At 51.8% G+C, this 18,484-nt stretch overlaps 1 protein-coding gene across 7 annotated transcripts in view; it reads right to left on the bottom strand.

Moving 5' to 3' along the window:
• Positions 1–5,723: 5,723 nt before the first annotated feature.
• The window catches only part of BCL2L11 (BCL2 like 11), a 37,730-nt gene continuing 24,969 nt past the window's right edge, over positions 5,724–18,484 (bottom strand). For 6 of the 7 annotated variants that reach the window (XM_016126116.2, XM_036225220.1, XM_036225219.1 and 3 more), the window contains one exon: positions 5,724–9,904. In XM_016126116.2, coding sequence (XP_015981602.2) covers positions 9,806–9,904 — 99 coding nt within the window. In that variant the 3' untranslated portion in view covers positions 5,724–9,805. The remainder of the gene's footprint in view (positions 9,905–18,484) is intronic. The other variant, XM_016126114.2, reaches the window with a different exon arrangement.

The following is an 18,484-nucleotide window of genomic DNA, read 5'->3' as shown; positions in this document are numbered from 1 at the left end:
ACTGCGTGCAAAATGGCAGGGAGATCAGCCAGCTCACCATTACCTTGTGGAAGGTGTTAAGTATGGAGCTGAGGCCACCTGAGTCTGTCCCATGCTGTTCTGTGAGCAGCAGCAAGAGTGGGGACCAAAGCAGGAGGCGCGGGCCTGTGTACTCCAGCTGGGCCCCGGCCAGGTAGGGGGTCAGTGTATGTGCATCCCTCACCCCAGGGGGCAGTGCCAGTGGTGAATGTGGGAGGAAGGATGCAGTTTTCAAAGGATCCCACACATGTGCATTTGTCGGGGTGTGCCGTATGAAGTGACCACGGGTGCAGAAGGCGGCTTCAGACGCTACCCCCACCACCCTTTCCCCTGAGAATCTGATCTGCCAAGTGGCTGAGCACTGTGCCCCCTCTCCCCCGCCCGCCTCATCCCAGACCCTTTCTGAGTCACAGGTAGTGAGGACTCTCCACTAAACCCACTCACTCTGGCAAGGCTTTCTTCCCATTTGGGGTATTTTCAACTGGAAAGTGTGGCAGGCTTAAGGAAAATAACTTTCAGTCACAGAAAACCTGAAGCAGAGGGTCCTAGGCATTTGGGAATACAGGTAAAAGGTTCTGTCTCTCTGAGACTGGGGTTTGGTGTGACATTTCCTGGAAAAAAAAAAGCCACCCAACATACTTTATATAGACCTGCAGTCCTCCAGAGGGCTCGGAGTCAGAAAAAAAACAGCATAAACAATCCCCAAAAATGCTGTACTCGATCTCATGAATGCCGTTTCTTGCCTCCTTGTAAGGTGTGTTCATAAACTCTGAAAAGTAATTTCAGTGTGACCTTAGTCCAGCTTTACAGCAATAAAAATGTTCTGTTCCTGCCTTGGAGGTGATTATTTAAGTCACTGTGGCGTTATTTATACGACTGACACACATGACTCATGGAGGCCAGAGTCCTCCCCAGTGTTGCATCTGCTTCTCGGTGTGGACACTCTTAGAAAGGCGTTTGCAGGCCAGGGGGTGTCCAGTGACCCCCTCAGGGCTCCTCCTGCTATTGCTGACCCCAGGTGTTAGACTACCTGTGCTCAGCCTCCCAGGCCGCACACTGGGTTATAGCCATGGGGCACAAGAGTCCTCTCCCATCTCAGCCTGTCTATCTATCATCTAAACCTTCCTGGCTCTGCTCAGCAAGTCAATCCTGTGGGCTAGACCAGGTGCAGGTAGCAGGGCTGTGACCCGTGAGGATGGTGGAGAGCCTGGTCCCTCTCGTGCAGTGACAACAGCTCCCAGAGGCCTCCTGGCAGACCCGTCACCTGGTGTGCAAGTATTTTAAGCCTGGTTTCTGCTGGAAGGAAGAGAAATTTCTGCCTGGCTGCCCCCATCTGTGCCTGGTCAAGGGCCCCATGTGCCACATCCCATGAAGGGATGTTGTCATGGCCTGGGGGTGGGGAGCCTTTCGTAACTAGTCCAGGTGCTAGGGCACTGTGCCCTTGCCCCATGCACGAACTATGTCATTCCACCGAAGTTCCTTGAGCACCTGCTATGTGCTGACGCTGGAGGTGAAGATGGGGTCACACGGCCTCGTTCGCACGAAGCATCTAGCCCAGGCCTCGCCCATCACTGAACCCAAGGTTAGGAAGCCAGGCCTGCCTGTTTCCCCATAGCCACGCCAAGTCCCACACGGCAGCTGGGGCCCCAGGAGTGTGTGTAAACCCTTCCTGCTCAAAAAATGACACTAACGGTGGGGTTGGAGGAGCAGCTGGGATAGGCTACATGGGGAAGGTGGCATCAGAGCAGAGATCTGAAGCTGCTGAAGCCAGTCCCATGGATGTCTGGGGAAGGGCACTTTAGAAAGGGGACAGAAAGACGCGGAATGAGCCTGGGTGTTCCAGGAAACGTCCATACTGTTGGAATTATTTCCGCAAAGTGTTTGCTTCTCAGTACTAAGGAAGCCAGTAGCTTACTTATCCAAAATGCACATGCCACCAGGCAACAGGAGACAGCTCCACCAAGGCATTTGCTGTCACTGGTCCTCTCAGGGGACCTCTGAGAATCCCACTTGCAACAGGCTCTGGACAGTGGCTGTCCATGGGAGAGGGCGTGTGGCCACAGGGAGGATGCGGGGGCCTGAGGAGGAGGACTACCCCCCAGGCTAGACCTGCCTCTTTTTTTTTTTTTTTTTTTTGTATATTTAGCAATATATATATTTATATATATTTTCTAGATCAGTATGTTCAGTTTTAACCTGTTTTTTTTCTTTACAAACAGAACTCTTACAATAGTAGACTTTCTAAAATAAATACTATTAAAATAGAGCTTCAAAATAAATATTCTATACAAAGGGAACCTACTCTGGTAACTTTTGTTGTGGGGTGAGAAGGGACTACAGTGAAGAGGGAAAATGAAGAAATGTGATGGGATGGGAACCTGGAACAGTTTTTCTGTTTGTAACACGGAACCAAACTGTGCGGCAGTGAGAAGAGAAAGCAAGATAAGACACCACACAGTTACCTACAGTGAAAAATGGCAGCGCAAGAATTGTCATCAACCGTCACAGTAAGCAGAGGGCATGAAAATGCTTACCAAAGGCATGACCCAGAAGGGCGGTGAAGCTCGTGGGATGCCCTAGTGAAATGAATTATACAGCACAAAGTCGTGCTGCCCATGGCCCAGCAGACATCTCTGGGGCGGCACGGGGTGAACATGAAACCTGTAATGTGAACAGGCCCAGTGCTCTCACCACTCTTTTTAAGTGGCAAAAAGTGCAAATCATGGTCAAGCAGCCAAGCACAGTGATTGGCCACGAATCCTGATCAGACATGTAGCTGACACCACCCGCTCCACGGGTCACATGTGAGGGCTACCAGGTGCTGCTGTGAGGCTGGACACCGCTGAACCAGACAGATGCTGCCTTGACTCTCGCAGTCCGAAGGCCAGAGACACTTTAGGTATAACTACTGGCCCCCATGGCAGGGACAGAGCATTTACCTATATGCCAGGGCAAGGGAGCTCTGGTGGCTGGGTGGCCAGGGTGTCCTGCCCTTGGCGGGGCTGCGCCCATGGGAGGAGTCACAGAGTCTGGTCAGGACTATACCATAGTTTTGCCTTCCTGAGTCCCTTTTAGTAATGCTTATAATATGCAAAGCTAGTATATTCTATATTTTTTCTCCTTGGTTACAAGTTCTTTGAAGGCCTTGGGACTTCCCTCAGGAGAGGCCACTTCCGGGAAACCAGGGGCATGGCTTGTCCCTGAGGAAGACAGCTGTCACTTTACCTTTGCCTTGTCTCCCATCTTCTAACAACTTGTCATCTCCTGTCTTCTCATGGCCCCCTCTGTACCTTCCGAATTGGCATTGTTTGTAGAGGACTCCTTACAGCCTAGGCTCCGGGAAGAGCACTGGGGTGGCCAAGCTCAGAGATGGCCTGCTGGGTGCACCCCACGTTCCCCCGGAGAAGAGCCCACAGGAAATGTGCAGGCTCCATGGGGACAAAAGTCGAGTACACTAAATGCACTGAAGCACAAGCCTGACAGCCAGACACGAACTACTCACCTTGGAGAACATCTTGGAAAAATGACGGTGCCTCCCCTAAGGTAACACAGAGTCACTGTCATCCCAAACAAGACCCTCAAAGAGATTTTCAAGAAACAGACTAATTCAGAAGTTCACGTGAAAGACAACATGTAAAACAGCCGTGACAATCTTGAGAAATAAGGACAAGAAACTCAAAACACATCATAAAACTGTAGTAAGTAGAATAACGTTAACAAAAAGGTCAATGGCAAAAGGATAGGTCTGAGAAAGGGGACTACACACAGGAGACCTTGGTGGCAGAGCTGTTGCTGGTGGTGGAGGCCACGGTCTCAGTGGGGTACAGGGCAAGGAAGGCAAAGTGAGATTCATGTCACCCACCTCCAAAAAACTGAACTCCAGGTGGATTAAAGAATAAAAACAAAACAAAACAAAACAACAAAAAAACAGGGTTATATAAATGAAATACAAGAGAAGATATTTAAAACTCTGGCATAGGAAAGGGCTCTTTCAAAAGTATGAAATACAGAAAACTAAGATTCATTAGCCTGACTTCTCAAACGCTGACGCTGAGTGCATGGCAGTAGCTCGAAGATGTGCAGGAAAAGAAAACGTGTTCACAAAGATGCGGTCGCAAATATTCATGGCAGCTTGGCCCAGCCCGCCTCAAAGTGACAAGCTGACACACAAAGTGTGGTCTGCTCACACAGAACATGGCTCAGCAATGAAAAAGAAACAAGGAAGCTACTGACCATTTTAACGTGGTTCTCAAAAATGTGATGCTGAGCAAAAAGGAAACCAGACCCAAAAGACCACATACCACATGACCCCAATCAAATGGCCCATAAAAACTCACAGGGGAGAGAACCAGCGCAGAGGCACCTGAGGGCAGGTGGGGAGGCAAGGAGCATGGCTGGTGGTGAGAGGGGTTTGGAGGACAGCTGCGTCCTCAGCCAACACTTAGAAGAATGCACACGTGTAAGGCTTGTATGCTTTAATGTATGTACATTTCATTCCAAAAATTAAAAAAAAATTTTTCGTAAGAAAACAAATGAACTCTAAATGACATGCGTGCTGAAGTATATAGGAGAGGGTGCTGCCAACCATGTCCCTTGAACATATCACCAAGTGCACTGGGAAATAAAACAGAGGGTGGGGGCGGCTGCTTCGGAGCAGGCCTAGCAAGATGTGTGGCGCCCGCTGCAAAACCTTCAGATTTTCCATGATACAGCTCTTTGTAATAAAATTCTGGGGAAGAGGGACAAGCGGACGACAGAAGGAGAAATATTTCCAACATGTAAGGGATTTTCACTGGGAATAGAGTGAATCGTCACTAGGAAAAATGAAAAACCCAGTTGAAAATAATCAAAATCTCTCTCTCTCTCTCTCTCTCTCTCTCTCTCTCTCTCTCTCTCTCTCTCACACACACACACACACACACACACACACACACACACACACACACACACACCCCCCCGCCCCCCCCGAGAGAAGCCAGGAAAAACTCAATCTCCTGCTTTGGAGAGGAAAGGCCGGGAGCCAGGACAACTTCACTGGGAGAGAGCACAATTTGAAGTAATGTGTAACTGTGGGGCCAGATCGCTTTCTGGCTTCCTGCTAACCATGAGCAGCCAGCATAGACCACCAGTTTTAAAAGTAAAGCTCAGCAGTCACTAGCTTTCCCAGCACTTACGTGGGTAAAGGCAGCCAGTCAGGCACTTATTTTGGATTTTGTAGCATATCCCCCCAAAAAGCCTTGAATTCCAGTTCACATCTGCCACGCGACAGGGGTCCAACTCTCAGTAGCCCTTCACCGGGTGGCCACAGGCAGTCCGCGTAGGGTCTGGCCCTTGGGGGTGGCTCCCTGGGCTGAGCAGGGGCAGCGGATGAGCCTTTTCTGGGGTCAAAGGCTCCCATTGGGTTTCCTCCCAGCTATGAGTGGGGTGAGGCAGTAGGGTCTCTGCTGTCACCACCGACCCCGCTCAACTTGAGACTGAAGAGAGTCTGACCACGTGGGCAGACACTCTGCAGGGGTCTGGCCAGCTACTTCAAACTTGAGTGGCTTGCTTCGAGTGTCCCTACCACACGGCCGACCCCAAGTGAGACACACAGGCCCGACACAGGGATCACACATGCTGTGACCGACAAAGGTGGCTGTGGGCATGTGGACACTGTTTCAGCTGTCCTGCCACCGTCTCATGAAACAAATGAAATCGCTCACCAAAATAATTTGGAAGTTTTATTTATATAAAATTCATTAACATAAAAGATTGAGCTTCTTAAAAATCTGCAGATATTTACAGCAGTATTGCACAATAAAGTGGCAATTACCCTGTCAAAATTCATCAGTGCAAAACACAAGTCAGCCAGGGGAGTTGCAGTACAAATGCTACATACACTGGGTCCTGGGGACACATTAGTGACGAATCAGTACACAGATCAGTGCTCTTTACAGATGGGTACCTAATGGGTAACCACAGTGACTGGTGGTCACAGGACCTGGACACAGAGCTTAAGAGAGCTCCCGAAGTCTGGGATCACCCATACAAGTAGTCACATTACTTTGCTGGGAGCCTGGCACTGCTTCTGACATGCAGTGCTGTCCGGGGCAGCACAGGTGCCCCTCTATTTTAGCATCCCATGTGGACACATCCCGCACACGTGTGCATGAAGTAGACGCACATAGGCACCTGGCTAAATCAAGAGATGATGGGGCCATCTGCACAGAACCATGGAGTCCCCCTAAAGCTCCTACATCTTAACGCCTGCCCAGTGGGGTCCCCGACCTGTCTCGAAGGCGACGGAGAAGCAGGACAGCAACCCCAAAAAAGCAGGCTGATCGGATGCAGGGCCAACTGGTTCAGCCCGGGGGCCTGATTCACTACTGAAGTCCACCCCTCAAAGAGAGCACAGGAAGCCACAAAGAGGTGGGGGGTGGGACAGGGGCTAGGGGGAGCGTGCCAGTTGCCAACATGGGGTCATTGGCATGGGAAGGTTCTGGTCACTTCAGAAGCAAGGGCGACCGCTCGCTGTCCCTGCCCTCAGCGGTCTCAGGCACCTCTACAAACAAGGCTCGTGTTTTCATTTCTCTCAATATAGAATTGTGAGGGACAAATTTTAAATGAAAAAAATCTGTCCCAACTGCTGATAATACATCTAAGAAAAAAAAAAAAAGACATGACCTGGAGGTAACAGCATGTGCTTCCATGAGAAGCTAGCTGTTTGGAACAAAGTAACTGGGTGCTCCTTGGAGAACTCTAGCCGGTCAGACTTACGGCCTCTCAGAGATGTCTGAACACAAGCTCCGTCGTAAGGATGGCAAACCCCAGAACTTAAGCCCATTTGACCAGAACACCAGGGGCCCAGCTGGAGAACCACCAGAGAAGCTGTGTGGTCAGCAGTGAGCTGACCAGTGACCACCTCAGTTAAAGCAATTAATGGGATGGCGGGGCATATCAGGGAGACCAACACTTTCCAGAACTTAAGACATTAAATAAGCAGGAAATAAATACACATTTCTACAAGTTACAGCACTATGAACCAGTAGGACACATCACACAGAAAAAGAATCTACAATATTTACAATCCTTAATTCTGAAAAAGTTTAGTAAAAACAGTGATCTTTTTGCTCATTTATGCTGTACAAAATTTTACAAGAAAAGTAAAGGAAACATAATTGCACGCAGACATTTGGCTCAGTCGGTAAGTAAAATACAATCTCCTAACCTAATAAATAGTCAAAATATGTACAATATTAAGAAGGGGAAACAGGAGAAAATTGTATTCGACTTTGTACATTTTTTTTTTATCAGATGGAATTTTTATCTGGTTTCTCAAGAACCAAAAAAAAAATTCTTGATAAACTCGTTCCTAGGCAGGAGTACAGGTAACATGAATAATCACTCATGAAGGTATTTTGGGTACATTTATTGCTTTTCTGTGATAACCACAGGGCACTGTCTACAAACCTCACGTGAGCAGAGGTGGTCAAGGCACAAAACCCGCATCTCATAAGTTTTCAAAAAGGGAACTAGTCATTTTGTTCTACAAGAAAATCAGAGCGATAAAAACAAAGAATAAAAGGCACACCACGGGAGGTATGCTTTCTGCAGGAGGCATCTTGATGAACAGGTACGCGTAGCACAGAGACATCCGGCCACATCACATGCCGGTGCAACTCCCTGTCCCGAACGCCCCACAGTTCAGTTTCCTATTTCCTTGCAAGCTGTGTCCACGGCCAAATGCTGAGCCAGAGGTAAGTTGGCACGTGGCGAGCCCTGGGCACCGGGCTGCACCTGCGCTCCAAAGCAGTGTGAGGTGCTCTGGCCCAGGGACTGGCACGTAAGCACGGAAATCCTGGGAGGGGACGGGCCCAGAACCAACTACGTCTTTGGCGTGTATGTCCAGCAGGCCATGGGAGCAGCTCTTCACCTGACAACCATGAGGCTTCTATGACCCGGCAAGGGGGCTCCAGACCTACTAAGAATATAAGCTGAGACTCAACACAGCTCTGAAAATTATTCAAGATCCCAAGAAGATGTTTGGGAAAAAGAAAATTTTTAAAAAAGAATATTTGGAATCAAATCTCTCAACCTAAAGGAAGAAGTGTAGGTGTTCTATACACACACACACACACACACATACATATATATACATGTATACATATATATTTATATAAAACTATGGAGATAACACGAATGAATTTTTCCATTTAATCTGAAAATACTGGCCCTCGATGGGCCAAAAGCAAATATAATAGTTGTTGGCACTGCTGACTCATTTGAAAAGTCATGCATTTCTTTTTAAAAATTGTTTCATGATCTGAGGTTTCAAATACGAGGAGTTACTAGGTTCACAGAATGATCTGCACTCTCTTCCCTGCTCCCTACTCTCTTGAGCCTCCCCAGTCGTCTGCCTTTGAAAAGACCCACTGCCCCGTAAGCCTCCACCCATCATGACCCTCACAGGCCAGCATGGAGGGAGAAGTGGACTCACAAAGGATGGCCCGGCTAACCCGAGAGAGACAAATAGGTAAAGCGGACACCTGCCTGAGGGCGTTTCAGAGTTGCTCCCAGGACAGGTGTCAGTGGCACCACCAGAACTAAGACTAAAAGGGAGGGAGGAGGCTGGGGACCAAGTGTGGGGACCAGAGGAACTTTGAGCTGGACGGGGACCCAGGGTGCCCAGGACATAGCTGCCAGAAGCCTACCCACGGCATGTGCCAGTTCCCACTAGGGCTCTGGTTTGCACAACCACGGCCCACCCAGCTCAGCTGCAGGCAGGCATGTCAGCCACCCGGGACCTTGCGCTGAGTGCATCAGGACGCAAGGAAAGCCTGCAGCCAGAAAGGCCACAGTGCCGACGGGCCTGACATTGTATGTCACTATGGCTGTTACCTCTACAGAAAAGCCCAGCAGACCAGTGAACACCAGGAGTGAGCTTGTCCCAATTAGTGGGCTACCAGGACCCGACCAGGCTGTGGGTGACCTGGGCCGGTCATGTCCCAACCTGGTCACAGTTTATCACAGAGGCACACTGGACCAAACCAGCATCCAGGTGGACGAGACGAGCCTCACGGGAGAAAATAGGGAAACGCACACAAGTTGGCTGACACTTTGCCACAGAAGCATCTGAATTTAAGGAGGTCAGTAAATATTTACAGAATGAAAGTGGCACGTCAGCAGTGGCTGACCAAGGGCCTTTTGGTCCTTCAGTCAGTTCCATTTTTGGTATTAATAATGATTTTTAAAAAAAGTGAAAGAGGCAATGACAGGGAGGGGCCGTGTCACACCTCTCCCGCTTAAAAATTCTGTATAGTAGCCTCTCAAAATAAACTAAGGCAGCTTTAGAAATTAGCTGGCTCAGTTTCCACTGCCGAGTTTACATGATCCTCTGAGAATAGACAATAGGTTCTTAAAATTTTAGTACAAAAATCATTCATGAGTTGGTTAAAAATTTCCAATTCCTTTCTGAAAAACCTGTTATTTAAAAAGGCGAAAACAAACTGCCCTGCATGTAAACAGCGCTCTCGCACAAAGTCCTGCTCCAAAGAACCGCGGTTTGTGCACTTCAGGGGGATCCTCTTTTGTTTACATTCACGTGACTCCATCGGGGCCTCCAGTACGTGGTGACGAGCAGATGAGGTCAAGTCCGCATGCGGCTCGTGTTGTGGAAATGTCAGCTGGCCCTGCAGGCGAACCGCTGGCTGCATAGCTATGGCACCAGAAGGCTGCGGCGCCAGGCTCGTCGGCCCGAACAAGCGAAATGTCTGCACATGTCTGGGCTCTGCGGGGACCCGGTCTGTCATCACTGCATCCTCCACAGCAGACGGAGGATGTAACGCAAAAGTCGTAGGACGGCCACCTGGGGGTGGGCCCCTGCGGCTTGGAGGTTATTCAGAAAGACCTGAAACGACACAGGACAGCGGCTCACTCTTTGGCCCCTAGTGACCAACCACTCCTTCTTACCAGCTATGAGAGCGCTCCCCCCCACCCCCACCCTGCCAACCAGTGCCACACTGCCACGGAGGCCTGGTCTCCCCAGGACATGCAGGGGGAGGCAGTTCGCCAGGAAGAGCAGGCACCCGTGTCCTCTCCTCAGTCCTCAAAGGAAAACAATGACAGACGAGAGCTGGGAAACCCACAGTCCCCTCTGTAAGCCATCACAGAGACGCGTCACTGGCCAGCACCGCCCTTGCCGGGAAATGAGCAGTTGCCACCTCCATGCTGGAAGGAAGCCACTGGGACACAAAGCTGGAGTCCTGGGAAGAGGGTGGCTGCAGGGGACCAAGAGAAAAAAGGAGACTGACAGGTGCACAGTGCCCGCTGTCCATGTCACTGACAGGCAGCATGTCCCAGACTCACGAGGGCTCAAGAAAGCAGCGATTGGACAGTTGGCCCACGACACTGATAGAGTGGTATCCTGATTTGCTATGGCACCTGACTGCTGTCGGGTGGCTTCGTGGGATAAACACTGTGGCCAGCACTGTGGCCAGTCACACACAGGCGAATCCCCTCGGTCTCCCTGCAGCCCACTGTGGGGAGCGGCCCAAGGAGAAATGAGCAGCCTCTCTACGTGTGAGCTCTGGTCACAAGGAGATGAGAAACTGCAAGAGTGCGGCCAAAGGTTCAGAGGACTGGGGGTGTTGGGAGTCCTGGCCTCTGCTTACAGCCAGGGTACCTTGGACTCCACACTGGTAGCTGCAGCCTGAGTCCCAGTCAGCTCTTCTGGCCATCCTACTCGGGGCCTTAACGGGAACCTGCACCTGAGACCAGTGGCTTGCTCTGTTGGCGGAGGCTCCTGCCGCCCTGCCGCCACAGTCCCACTGGCCACAAAGCAGCTGAGGACAAGAGTCCTGTCCCCTCCCCCACTGATAGCTGTCTAGCTCCCTCCAAAGCCTGTCCCATAGCTCCTGTATATGCTAGACAGACTGTGCGCCCCTCCTTCCAGAACAGACGGGAAGAAAAAGTGCTGTCCGCACCTCCTACAGAGCCGGGCCCTCCCACCTGTTTGGTGGAACTTACAGGATGACTTTGCTGCTCCTGCGAGAGGAGCTGAGGGTCAGCTCGCTTGAGGTCCCACCAAGGTTGACAGGCTAGAAGAGGCCCGTCCAGAACCAGACCCGCTCACCAAGATAGCTGGTGCCAGGCTCCAACCAGGGTCACTACGGCATCAGCAGGAGCAGAAAGTGGGCCAATAGGATAACTGCCACAGGGCAGGTCACCTTAGGGAAGTCCCCAATGGCTCCCTTAGCCGATTTCATGTTCCAGAACCACCAGCGTCCGAGGCAAGACACCTTCCACCCCCAGCCACTCTGGGGGCTGCAGGGGGAGGGCGGTGGCTGGGATGAGCAAAAGGAAGTCGCATGGCGGGGAAGTCCACCCGAGGGTGTGGCATCCTGCCTCCACCCCAAATGGAAGGGCCGGGGAGCACTGGCAGACATGCTGGGGAGGGAGCTGGCGCCGGGAGCAGCCACCAGTCCCTGACATAACAAATTCTGCAGCACATCGGATAATAAGTGTGCCAGGACACCTGCCTTGGAGCTGGTGTGTGGGACAATGAAGTGTCCTCATTCAAGCACGCGAGACATGGCTTCTGGACAACATTCAGAGGAGGGACTGCTACCACTACCTCCAAGGGCTGGTGCCCAGGAGAGCCTGCAGGCTCCGGGCCAGCCCACCTCCCACACGGTGGACAGCGCCAGGCCTCTGCAGGTCCACAGCCCCCAGCCATGCACCACACACACCAGCCTGTACCCCGGCCATGCAGGCCAGGAGGCCCAGCAACCCAGCCATCGGCCTTGGGCCCCATGTGGCCTGCCTGGCACAAGACGTGGGAGTTTGGCCTCCAGAACAGTGAAGATAATCCTGGGGATGGGCGGGAGGCACGCAGGCCTGGGCAGCCGTCCCCTGTCGCAGGACCACCGCCGGGTCCTGCCCCTTGTGCAGAGCAGAGCCGCTGAGGCCAGAGTGGTGCAAGGTGGCTCTGGTCTATACCGTAAAGCACTTTGGGAAGACGAGTCACACTGGGCCACCTGGGTGGCAGTGGCTATTAGTGAGGGAACTAGGTGAGCTGCGCACAGACAGCTGTGCCTCACAGTCTGTGTGGTCACAGGTGCTAAGTGTGGCCCAGCCTTGGGGGACGTCATCTGTGTGGTCTGAATCGGGAACTGCCATCAGGAAACCGACTTTCTAGCTGGCCTGCTGTCCACAAGGTGATTCCTCGGTTGTGCAGCTGTGTCTCCCCATCAGAAACCTGGCCCAGATGGTCCGTGGGGCTCTTGCATGGAAGGGAAATGGTGGTGTGTGTGTGGGGGGGCGGGGACGAGAGGCCCTGGGATGCAAAATGGAGCGCAGCCTGTACCCGCAGGTCTGATGGCAACAGCTATGGTACCGGTACCATGTGCAGCACCACGACGGCATGCCCGCATAGCTGGGGCCCTCGTGTAGCCAGCAATGAGGACGGCCCAGGGAAGCCACCTTGGCCCAGCCTCTAGACCAATGGGACATGTGTGTAAAGTCCCCACCTGGAGGACAGGGACATCTACACAGTCCAGAGAAACTTAGGCTGGTAGAACGGAGTCGGGATGCAGAGGCTTTTTCCTGTCAAAAGACAAGTGTGACAGCACCCTGGTATGGGCAAGGGACAGAGCCAAACACGCGAATAAGATGCAACAGTGAGGGTGACCCCGAGGAAGAGATGGCAGAGGGAGCACTTGGCAGAGGTGGCGGGGCCCGTCAGGCAGGCGGAAAGCCAGTCCCCATGCTGCATCCCCAGAGAGGACAGTTAGTCAGAGGATGGAGAACGTTCCAGGAGCAGCAGCAGCAGCAGGAGGCCCAGGAGCCCTGCTGAGGGGGAGTGGTCAGTATCGCAGACAGAACTGAGTGTCTGATTTCTCACGGCTATTGCCATTTAAGACAGTGCCCCATACGAGATGTGCCATCTGATAGCAGTCCCGTAAAAGTAGGAAGCCAGGGGTCCAGGGCTCTAAGTTTCCCTAGGACAGATGTAGGCACTTGTCACAGGCATGGAAAGTGTCCGGGAGATGATGTCAACAGCACACAGCAGGAAATGGCCATGTGACCCCAGAGACAGGGGCTTACCTGGGCAGCTACTGGAGTAGGGGCTACGCCGAGGGCACACCCTGGTGCAGGTCCCCACTGACCGTAAGGCCTGAGGGCAGCCAGCCAGGGAAGAGACTGCTGGTGGGGAGGGCGAGAGATGGGGTGCTTGGAGCCACCGTAGCCCTGGACACCCTGCATGCAGCAGCTGAGAAGCAAGAGGATAACAGTGCCAGCCACCATGGAGGCTTTAGCACCAGGGCCACCTGCAAGTTATATTTCAAGAAACATGTCCCAAATTACACTGAGACAACCAATCAAGTACTAGGGAACTGAATTACATTTTAATGCCAAAATAATCACAGCAAAACATGCTCTGGCCCAATTCAGGGGCATAAGTGTATGGCAAAGAAGAGGCCTTGACCCCAGACTACCCAGGGAACCTCAGAAAAGAGTCTCCTGGCGGTCAAGGTGACAAGGGAACAATGACACCATCTCCATCAGCATCTCAAAGGGAGCCCAACACTGAATTCTAAGAAACAAAGCAAACCTCAAAGCACACCTAGAAAATTGACTCAGAGCAGTTCCTTAACTTGTTCAAAAACCCCTTTCTTACAGAATTTCAATACTGAGAACCCAAAATGTCCTAAAGTTCTTTTCAAAACTATATTTATCTATATATCTATGCATCTATCTATGTATCTATGCATCTATGTATGTATGCATGCATGCATGCATGCATGAATGTATGATGTATGTATGTATGTATGTATCTATCTATCTATTTATCTTTCTTTCTTTAGGTAATGACATTAAAAGACACTGAATTCTGGACTGAGAACCAAAAGGACTCTGACAAACCCAGTGTAAGTACGTGTCCATCAGGATGGTGTTTGCTTCCCCAGCGGCTATCATGGCACTTTCTAGGACAGTACCGAGCACTGCCATAATCAGAGGTGACAAGGTGGGGCAGGGGACAAAGTGGCCCCAGGGGTCCCAATAGAAAACTACTATTCCTCTTCCCATCAATCGAAACAGCATTTTCAATGACAAGCAAGTGAGACGGGGCGCAGGACAAGGGCCCCATGTGACAGAAGAGCACATTGTGCAGGTCTCTGGGGGGGTCTGGTCTCTGTCCCCTTTAAGGCCAAAGACCACAGTCGTGCAGCATCTCGGCTGGGAGTCTATGCGGCTCCCACATACACTGTTGTCCACCTAGGCGTCAGGGCCAGTGCTGCTGCAAAGGAGCCCACAGACCGAACTCGCTTTCCACTTGTCACCCGGGCAACACAGGCATTTGCATACCTGTGCCCACAGGCTCTGCTGTCAGGGCACCAGAGGGCCCCTCTGCCGGCTGTTGTGCTCCCACTCAAAGCCAGGGGGAAGTTTGCCGGCACCTACCAGACTCCTGCAGCTGCAGCTGGCCAGCCACAGCGGCGATGTGATGTTCAAGTATCATAGCAAAAGACATTTGCATGAATGCCACTTTCCTCCTGCTTTCGGTGCATCGTTTCAAAGACACTATTAGTTGGGCCCTTCGTGGGATAATCACTCCCCCAGTTCCCCTCCAGCTGGGGCTGCTGGGCACTGGGTTTTGTTCAGGCAACATGCAGGACACCTGCAGGCAGAACCCGCCAGCCCAGGGCCACGCTGGCTGTGGAGGGCTGGGACATCGCTTGTGAGGGGGTCATGGCAGAAGGACCAAAGAGGCCAGAGACAGTGCCTGCACCCTGTTTGGGCACCATCAGGCAAAGCTGCACAGTGCGAGCACAGTGCCCCCTGCACCTTGCCACGAAGAACTGCCAATGAGACGCACACCCGTAACAGCAGTATGCACCTTTGTGTGCTGAATGGCTGGGGATGTGTGGCCAGGTTGTTGGGGCCCAGGCCCCTCGTGTATCTGCACAGGACCCAGCCTCGCCTTGGCTGTGCCTCCACTTCCTCCCTGAGTCTGCAACCTGAGCCCTCCGAAGCCCCCTGGGGCACCTCAGTCTCCCAATGGGTACACATTCACGACCTATGTCCCCCAACAGCAAGGTGGCCATGCAAGTGTCCCCACCTGCTGACTGAGGGGGCACTCACAGTGTCATCAGCGTGAGGCCACCCAGCCATGTGACATGCACCAGTGCTCAGCCCTGTCACAGAGTGTTTGCGCGGGCAGACAGCAGGGTCGAGTGCACAGCATGTCTCACAGGCTGAGGATGTGACAAACAGACAGGTGAATAGCTACCAGCCTCTCCTCCTAAACCCTGAAGACCAAATGAAAACATTTCAATCACAGTTCAAAGTGACAGAAAACAATGCTGGGGAAAGGGGGTGACAGTCTTTTCTAGCGCCACCTCTAAATGCTGTAGTTTGACTGTGATCCACTGTATCCCTAAGGGACTGACGGACAGTGGGCTCCCGCAGATGAGTGGAGGGCTCAGGGCACAAGGTCTGACCCAAGGGCCACACGTGGCTGTGACCTGTGTTTCTTGACAAGATTACATCATCCTCAAGAAGACATGAAAGGCCTTGTTCACAGCACCTGTGTGATCCTACAACATATGCGCCTGCCACCCAGGCACTTAACACTGAAAGACATGGTGAAACCGCACCTGATGGCCACCGCTGACCCAATCTATGGCAGTGTGAGCATCGAAGTGCATAATAACCCACTGGATTAAACAGGGACCCATGAGCTTAGGTGATAAATGACGCAGACACAGAGGAGAGAGGCTCAGCTACTTTGCAAGCTTCTCTCCCACCACGAATGGCAAAGTGCCAAACCAAGGACACCACCTCTAACCAGAGTCCTGGGGACAAGACACTGACATGCCATGCCTCCTGATGTGCTGCACAGAGGGGACACGGCGCCACACTGCTGGGACACACCTGCATGCGAGGGGCAGAGCACACGTGGTTCTGCGGCAGTGTTTGTGCCTGATGGTCCCTCTCTGGTCATGTAGGAGCATGCTCAGGAAACATGCTGACACGTTTAAAATTTATTCCCAAATTGGTCAGAAAACACCTCGCACACACTCACAGGAAGGAGAGTGCTAGAAACAGTCACAGCAGGGAGCGGGACTGGTAGGAGAGGGGTTCTCTGCGCCATTCCTGTAGCTTTTGTGAGAGGCTGAATTATTTCAAAAACAAAGTTATAAAGACACTCCCCAAATGTGTGCTGTGACAGGGCCACTCTACCGGGTAGGTGCTCTGGGAAGTTCCTGGGTCACTGGAGAGGGAACATGCAGGGACTCACCCACCCGTGCCTCGGCCTGCCTACAGCACCCACCCCACAGCTCCATGTGTCAGCTGCACGCTGTCCTGATGTGGCTAAAACACAACTGGGTGGCAACACCCGCTAATGCGCTGGCTGGGGAACGGGAGGACACCCGTCAGGCTCCATGATGCCTGTGCAACCAGAGCCCTGCTTCAGAAAGGTGCCACTGTGGTGGCAGGCAGACACAAAACACTCAGGAACAGTAAAGGACGAGTGACCAGTGTGGCTGCGGGCCATAGGCTGTCTAACCCGATGACGACCAGCAAAGCACCTGTGCCGCTACCTGAGTTTCAGTCTGGTGTTCTGAACTAGCTATTGATAAAATCTGGAGATTTGCGTCCATTTCAGAAAAATCAGGTTTTAAGCTGAAATCTGTCCTTAACTCCTCTGCAATATCCTAGCCAACTTACAGTACGGCAGTCCCTTAAATTGTTAATTTGCGTTTCACGCTGTTCATATTTTGAGATACAAAACGAGGTTTACAAAATACAGCAAAATACTGTAGTGAGACTGACATTTATTTTACCAAACGCATTGAGAGCAAACAGGTTACATCTCACCTGAACAGAGATGACTGTCTTAGACATCAGCCTGGAATGACACTGGGAGAAGGGGACACGGAATTTGCTAGGGAGGGGAAGCAGACCCCCCGAGGGCCTGTGTCTCATCTGCATGTGGCTGTAGGTAATCTCTACCACCTACCTGAGGACATGGCTGTGCTCCAACCCTCACACCACCCTTGGCCTGTGGCCGGTCACTGACCACACAAAGCCACCATGGAGGGGCATCACTCAGACCCACCTGGCAGACTCAGGGGATGCTCAGTAGAGCCACTGATTCTTCACAAGCGGCTGGAGAGCAACGGCAACATTACTAAGTGTCCCCACACTCATGCAGCTCTGGTCCAAAGCCCTGGCAGTCCAAGAACAGCTGTACCCATGGCTCTCTCGGGCGGCCCGCCAAGTCCCATCTGGCCCCAAGGACACTTACACTCCCAGAGATGGGGGAAGATACAGGCCCAGCTTGGTGGTCAGTTCATTGCCTAGATGCATCAGTGACTCAGCCCACCCTCTTGAAGGGACCTGTGTCTCTACCTCAATGTGGGCACCAGTGTCCTGCATGTGCTGGGCCTGTTTCCAAAGAGCCCTTCCTCATCCAGCCAGTGACACTGGGATCCTCCAGAGAAACCAAGGCACAGGAACTGAGGCATGTTAACACAATTTCTGTGGCACGTTACACAACAGCCAACCTTGTAAAAATGACTGCTGCTTCAGATCCAGGCTGAGAAGGACGTCTATGCTGTGATCTGGTCAGTGTTAGGAGCGGGGAGCCAGGCCTCCTGCCAGCCTCAGACAGTATCATGGGACATCCCGGAGCCCATCCACCAAGCATCCATGTGACCCTTCCCATTTCGCGTGGGCCACACTGTAGCACATGTCCCATCGACGCCCCCCACCCCCGCCCTGAAGGAATGAACAGCATCCAAAGTGACTTTTCTGTCACATTCAACCCCATTACTGAGATTCTGAAGAAATGAAAGGCTCCCTTGAAACGCAAAACCATCGATATGTGTGTTTAAGAAAAGCTTGGAAAGCATTGTACATAGACAGGAAGGCGAGAATGACTAAAAGCGACTGACAGGTGATAGTGCAGGATGGAGGTACGGGGTGTCCTAAGCATGTCCCCCACCAGAAAAAAGAGACTGAAAAAATTCTTTACGAGGTACTTACAGGAAACAAGTATTTAGAAAAAAAGTTGCCAAAAAGGACACAGTGAAAAAGAATATTAACGGTTGTTACCTACAAAGTAAGTTTCTTCCTTTCAGATACATTAACAGAAATATCGTAGAAAAAAGTGTGAACCAGACAGAATTCCACAGCCTCCCACACTGGAGGTGCAGCCCTTACAGCAAGTCCTCGCACAGCTCCTCAGAGCCCTATCCACACCCCGGAGTTAAAGCCTATATGTTTTAAGTGTCTCCCTGGGAAAAGAAGTCTGAATGGCAATAGTACACTGACACTGGGCAAAACGAAAAACACCCCTTGTCTACAGAGTAAGACATGGAGCTGAATTAAAAGATGAATGGCACATCCCAATCATTTAAGTGACAGTCACTCTGGAATACAAAATTTTTACACCCCAAATGACGGCTGTTAATGGCCT

This window comes from Rousettus aegyptiacus, unplaced genomic scaffold (assembly GCF_014176215.1).
Source record: "Rousettus aegyptiacus isolate mRouAeg1 unplaced genomic scaffold, mRouAeg1.p scaffold_m13_p_7, whole genome shotgun sequence".
NCBI classification, from domain to species: domain Eukaryota; kingdom Metazoa; phylum Chordata; class Mammalia; order Chiroptera; family Pteropodidae; genus Rousettus; species Rousettus aegyptiacus.
The sequence above is the reverse complement of the archived record's forward strand: the minus strand, read 5'-3'. Positions and strand labels throughout refer to the sequence as shown.